This window comes from Echinops telfairi, unplaced genomic scaffold (assembly GCF_000313985.2).
Source record: "Echinops telfairi isolate 266 unplaced genomic scaffold, ASM31398v2 ScPeMD7_2;HRSCAF=8, whole genome shotgun sequence".
Lineage (NCBI taxonomy): Eukaryota > Metazoa > Chordata > Mammalia > Afrosoricida > Tenrecidae > Echinops > Echinops telfairi.
Window position 1 is genome coordinate 28,811,972 of NW_022103898.1, and position 6,120 is coordinate 28,818,091.

The 6,120-nt window shown below is 39.1% G+C and overlaps 1 protein-coding gene across 1 annotated transcript in view; it reads right to left on the minus strand.

Moving 5' to 3' along the window:
- APAF1 (apoptotic peptidase activating factor 1) overlaps positions 1 to 6,120 on the minus strand; it is an 89,383-nt gene that overhangs the window by 21,212 nt on the left and 62,051 nt on the right. The window contains exons 19-20 of the mRNA XM_004700750.2: positions 5,237 to 5,353; positions 2,120 to 2,245 (exon numbers count right to left, since the gene is read on the minus strand). Coding sequence (XP_004700807.1) covers positions 2,120 to 2,245; positions 5,237 to 5,353 — 243 coding nt within the window. The remainder of the gene's footprint in view (positions 1 to 2,119; positions 2,246 to 5,236; positions 5,354 to 6,120) is intronic.

Below are 6,120 nucleotides of genomic sequence, written 5' to 3' on the forward strand. Positions count from 1 at the left end.
GAGAACAAATGTTTTGAGAATGATGAGGGCAATGAATGTACAAATGTACTTTACACAATTGATGTATGTATGGATTGTGATAAGAGTTGTATGAGACCCCAATAAAATGATTAAAAAAACAACAACCTGAAAACAAGAAAGAAATAACTCACAAAAAAGTCCCTATATTGTAAAACGTAAGTTTCCAAGCTGAGAAGGGATATATTAAATGGCCAGAACATAGATATGGGTGGGGGGCACATCAAATGAAATTTCAATATTCTGTGAACAAAGAAAAGATCGTAAATCTTACAAAGAATAAGATCAAACATTGAATTTTGGAACTTGAAAATGGAGAGATGTCTTCAAAGTTTTTGGAAAATAAGGTCCAACTCCAACCAAATTTGGTGTGAGAGTGGCATTTTCCTAAATTGTAGTATAGCAGTAAAAGCATTCACCTATCTGCCATGATGTAGATGTAAGTAACATCAACCACTCACCACCACCACCAGAAAAACTATTACCACTGAACTGATTCCTGTTCAGGCAACTGCACAGGACAGAGTAGAACTGCCACACAGGGCATCCAAGGCTGTCGAAGTGATGGAAACAAACTGAGCAGCCGGTGGGCTTGAACTGCTGACTTTTTGCTTAACAGCTGAACATTTAACCAGGACTTCTCTGAATAACAGCTCTTTAATCATAATAAATGGTCTAATCTAACTAATGGTCTAATCAAAAGTATTATATTGGAATGCTGAGGGTTGATAAATGGATATATGTGCAAGTGTGGGTACATATATGTTAAAGATAGGGCACGTGGATGGGGAGAAAGCAAAGTCCTCTTCTTATCATAAGGAAATTAGCAGATAATGCCTCAAGTAGAAAAATAATCAGCACAGTAAGTATGCCAATACTTATAAAGCATTAAAGGTAAACATGAAAAGAAACATCTAAAAGCAGAAAGTGGTAACTTCTGGAGAATGAGAAATGAGCAATCTATTTTCCATAATAAGTCTTTAAGTATTTTCATTTTTAAAGTACATTGGAACATAGAAAAAATGTTTACATTTATGAGGAGACTGAAATGGATGAGCTGAAACAAAATGTGCACAGAACGGTTGAATGTCGAACTGATGATCTGTTCTGTAAACCTTCATCTAAATCACAAAAAAGTTTTTAAAACATAAATAAAATATTCCAAGGCCATCAAGTTGATGCTGACTCACAGGGACCCCACAGGACAGGGTAGAACTGCCCCTGTGGGTTTCCGAGCCTGTCGCTCTTTAGGGGAAGGTGCCCTGGTGACGTCATGGTTACACGTGGGGCTGCAATCCAAAAGACCAGCAGGTGACCCCATCCGCTCCTCGGGAAGGATGAGGCTTCTACTCTCATAGATTTTTACACTCTCAGAAACCCGCATGGGCAGTTCTTCCCTATCCAACAGGCTTGCCAGGAGTTGGAATTGACTCAATGGCGGTGAGTCAGGTTTTTTGGCTAACTCTTCACAGGAAGAGAAAGCCTTGTCTTTTTCCAGCAGAGCGGCTGGTGGTTTCATGGGGTGACCTTGTGGTTGGCAGTCCCATTCAGAACCACTACACCACCAAGTGTTTTGTTCTGTTGTACACAGGGTCACTATGAATCAGAACTGACTCAACAACACAACAACATGAAAGTATAGTAAGCTCAATCCTCAATATATACAATCTTGCAGTAAGATAAAGTATTCTTTTTTTTCACAAGGGTTCATCACGGTAATGAGCATTTTTTCTTGAAAGAACAAAATTATTCTAACCCGTCTTTATCACAATAAACAAAATAAGGAGAAGTTGTATGACTATAACAACAACAACAACAAAAAAAACCCTGTAAGATACAAATACAAATCCTATGACAGGCAAGAATGTTCAATGAACCCTTTGTTTTCAAAATAAACCACCACCCAGTAGCAGGTTCTAAATCAAACTGTCTGCTTTACCTCCATAGGCATCAGGCCTATGGATGCCTGAAGTCGAATGATCTGAAAGAAATCAATTCTTAAAGAAGTCAATCTCTGAAAAGCACACCAGATTGGAGCCATAGCCCGAGTGTGCTGTTGCTCGAGTCAGCATTACATGTCAGTGTCCAGGCCCCTTCTTACCTGAATCGCAGAATCATCGGAGCTTGAAATAAGAGTCTTCCCGTCTGCTGTGAACTGAACATGCCGTACAGCTTTCTTGTGTCCACTCTTGGATTGGAAGATCTGACCATTTAGGAGCTCTAAAATCTTTAAAGTAGGAAGGTACAGAAAATTAATACGAAAAAGTACACCACCCAGGCATTACACACCATAAACTAGAATAATGATAGTAAACTAAAATGAAAGCAGAGAATTTCCATCTCTTGTTGCTCTCGGGTTAGAAACACACACACACACACACACACACACACACACACACACACACACACGACACACCAACAGACACACATGTGCACGTCACCCTAAAACAACTGCCTGCAATGCCCAGATGGCAGTGGGAACCGGGGTCCTTCTGAGTACTCAACTAGCCAAGTCATCAAACAAGTGACAGTGTGCGTGCAGTCTCCAATAACAAAACGACACGAGAGAAGGATGGAGAGCAGAAAGAGAAAGCTTCCTGCGTGAGACCAGACAAGCCCTTTAACACAGCACAGACACACGGGGAAATACAGAACAAGGGAAAGGAGGCTAGGGGCGGGAAGAAAGCACATGAAGAGGCTGGGGGTCGTGCCATAGTGCAGATTGAGAAAATACTAACAAATACTAAAAATAACAACTTGGTCAAAGAGCTTTCCAATTAACTCATGTTTAAAAATCAAAAAGGAAATATGGCTTATTTTCCCATAATAAATTAAGATGTATTCAAGGGAAGACTAACAAAAAGACAGATGACACAAATATCAAATTCAGAAATTCAGACCTAACTTACATGTTTGAAAAAGGCCTGTAAAAAGCAAAGGGGTTTCTGAAGAAGCAGGACAATCTCACAACTTCTATGGTGGAAGGAAGGAGGAAGTAGGGAGCAGGACACCACAGTGTTTCTCAGTGGCTCAAGAGATATGGGTTTGAATCCTGGCTCTGACGCTAATTTCTTGAAAGTTATGGAAACTAAAAACCACTGGAAAGACGTCTGTTTTAGAGACCTCTGTAAATCTGAGATGATAATACCTGACATCTAGGTGCTGTAAGAATTCAAATACAATGTTTGGAACAGTAAATGCCTAATAAAAAGTAACTGTTATTTATTTGATGATACTTGACTAAATCATATGAAACTCTTGTTTCATGGGTTAAAAAAACAGCTGGATATTGCTAATTTGGTTCATGATATATTATTTATATTATTTGGCAGTTTTTCAGACAGATTAGGATGTAGGTAAAAGGCACATGTGTACACAGTGTGTAATCTCAGTAAAAAACCAGGGAACTAAGGACCCTGTAAGAGGTAACAGGCCAATACTATATGACAATCTAAGAGATGAGACTGCAAGAGAGCGACTGAGGTTAGCCTGAAAATGTACAGTCATCCTTTGCTTAAACATCCAAAATATATGTATTGTTAGAAGTATGTCCTTTTTAACTACTAGTAATGTTTCACATTAATGAAGAAAAAACATAGGCTCAATTCTGAGTTCATGCTACAATGGCCCTGGCAAATGCACAATGGCACTGGCATCACTTCCTTCTTCACTTTGTATGTAATAACATTCTCTTTGTGGGGCAACAGAGACGGGAGAACATTTGCATCATTTCTCCTGAAAATGAATTCAAAGTGAAATAAATGTGGCTAGTGCTACAGCTGATAAATTTAATTAATAGTTCAAAATCCTGGGGGGACAAAGAAGAGTCCATGTTCTTTGACAAACTATTAAATATCTAAAAAGAAAATGTGCTTTTATACAATTTTTATAAAGACTCATTTGTTTTATCCAAAGTTATTCTTATTTTACTCCTTTATCTCTTGGTTTTGTTTTCACTTTGAAAGATTTCAGGTGGTGAAGAGGTGTACTGTCAAGACCAAAAACAGAACAGCAAGGGTGGTGAGACGGTAAGCATACTGGAAGGAGCGAAAGGTGCTCAAGGAGATAATCAGCACAGCGGCGGCAACAGGCTCGAGAACAGGAACAATCGTGAGGATGGGCAGGGCTGAGCTGTGTTTCATTACACTGTGCATGGGTCACTATGAACTTGATGGTCCTTAGCAACAAGATAACCCGATACTAATATTCCCGGTGAACCTTGTGTTGTCATTAGATGCCATCAAAGTGACCCTATGTACAACCGAACTAAGCGGTGCTTCTGCACGACCCTCACAAGCACTGTGACATTTAGCCCATCACTGCGACTACTGTGCCGATGCAGCTCGCTGAGGGTCTTTCACTTTTCCACTGAGCCCCTACTTTACCAAACGTGTCTGTTTCTAGAGATTGGCCTCTCTTAATGATGGGTCTCATATACATGAGACCAAATTTTACCACTCTCGCTTCTAAGGAGCATTCTGACTGTACTTCTCCAAAACAGATTTGCTTGTTCTTCTGACAGGCCGTGGGACTTTCAATGTCGAGTGCCCACCATAATGCAAAGGCATCGATCCTTCTCTGCCATTGTTCACTGTCCAGCTTTCCTATGTACATGATACCACTGAAAATACCACGGCCTGGGTAAAGCAAACATGAGTCCTCCAACTGACATATTTGCTCTTTAACATTTTAAAGCAGTGGTTCTCAACCTTCCTAATGCCACGACCCTTTAATACAGTTCATGTTGTGGTGACCCCCCCAACCATAAAATTATTTTCATTGCTACTTCATAACTGTAATTTTGCTAATGTTATGAATCTGGCGACCCCTGTGAAAGGGTCATTCGACCCCCAAAAGGGTTGCATGACGACCCACAGGTTGAGAACCGGTTTTAAAGAGATCTCCAAAACCAAAATAGAAACAACTTATAACCCAAAACAACTGAGTTTCCAAAAAGAGGAGGAAAAAATGTTCTTTGCAGTTAGCTAAATCTCTCTTAGTCCTTCATACATTTAGAACAAGAACACAAATAAAGCAAGACTAAGGATCGCAAAATTAAGAGCAATCTGAAAAACACAAAACCAACTAGGTCAAAAGATGATTTATAGTAGAACAATGACATATATTCGTGTGTTATTCTACAGGCAAGATAGAATTAATTAATTATAGAGAAATATCTATATAACACAGAATGACTTTGAAGACTAGCCAGTAATACCTCAACGGCCCCATCCTCATCTCCAAAGGCAATGTACTGAAGCTGTGGACTTAAGCAACAGCAACTAACTTGAGCTTCAGTCAGGTAGTCAATCTGACCTGTTTTTCCATTAATGAGCTAATGAAAAAAAAAGAAGACACAATTGGTTATTAGCTGTGAGCATAGTTTTCACTCTTTATAACAGAAGTTTAAATTGAAAAAATAAAACATAGAAAATAACCAACAAGAGCTCCCAGGGGAACAACAAAATCCTATCCTAGTCTCAGCTGCTACATTTAGCACTTCATGCTTCCATTTCATTTCACTTTCTGTGGCTCAAATGCATTTTCATAAAATAAAACGGGCTTTTAAAAGGTTCCCAAAGTAGCTGCTGTGCCCACCACCTGAGACATATCTGTCTGATTTGTAATCCCACAGATAGCTCCACACCTTCTTTTCCATTTCTTCTTCAAAGTCCATTTTAATAGAGCTATCATTTGTTAAAATTCCTCACTGATAATTTTTCAAGGGGGTTAGTGAAATAGGACTGAGACAGACATTCCACAAGAAGACACGTTCAAATTAAAATGGGTTTCAGACCTTCCAAAACCATGTAAATTAGGTTCTTTTTCTGTAAAGGTGCAGAGTATTCAAAAAGTGCCCACAAGCTTAATTTGGATTGCTGAATTTATATTGCTATAACTAAGATTATCCTGTTTTATTATCTGTACCAATGCTAATGAGTTTTTTAAATTCTACTAATAAAAGATTCATCCAACTAAAACGTGACATGAAAATATTACTGAAGCTTATATCAATGATCAGATATCTCTTGATAACTTAGTGTTCCAAACTACCAGGAGGGAAGGGGGAGGTAGCAAGGGGGAATGGATCACAGGGAGCCG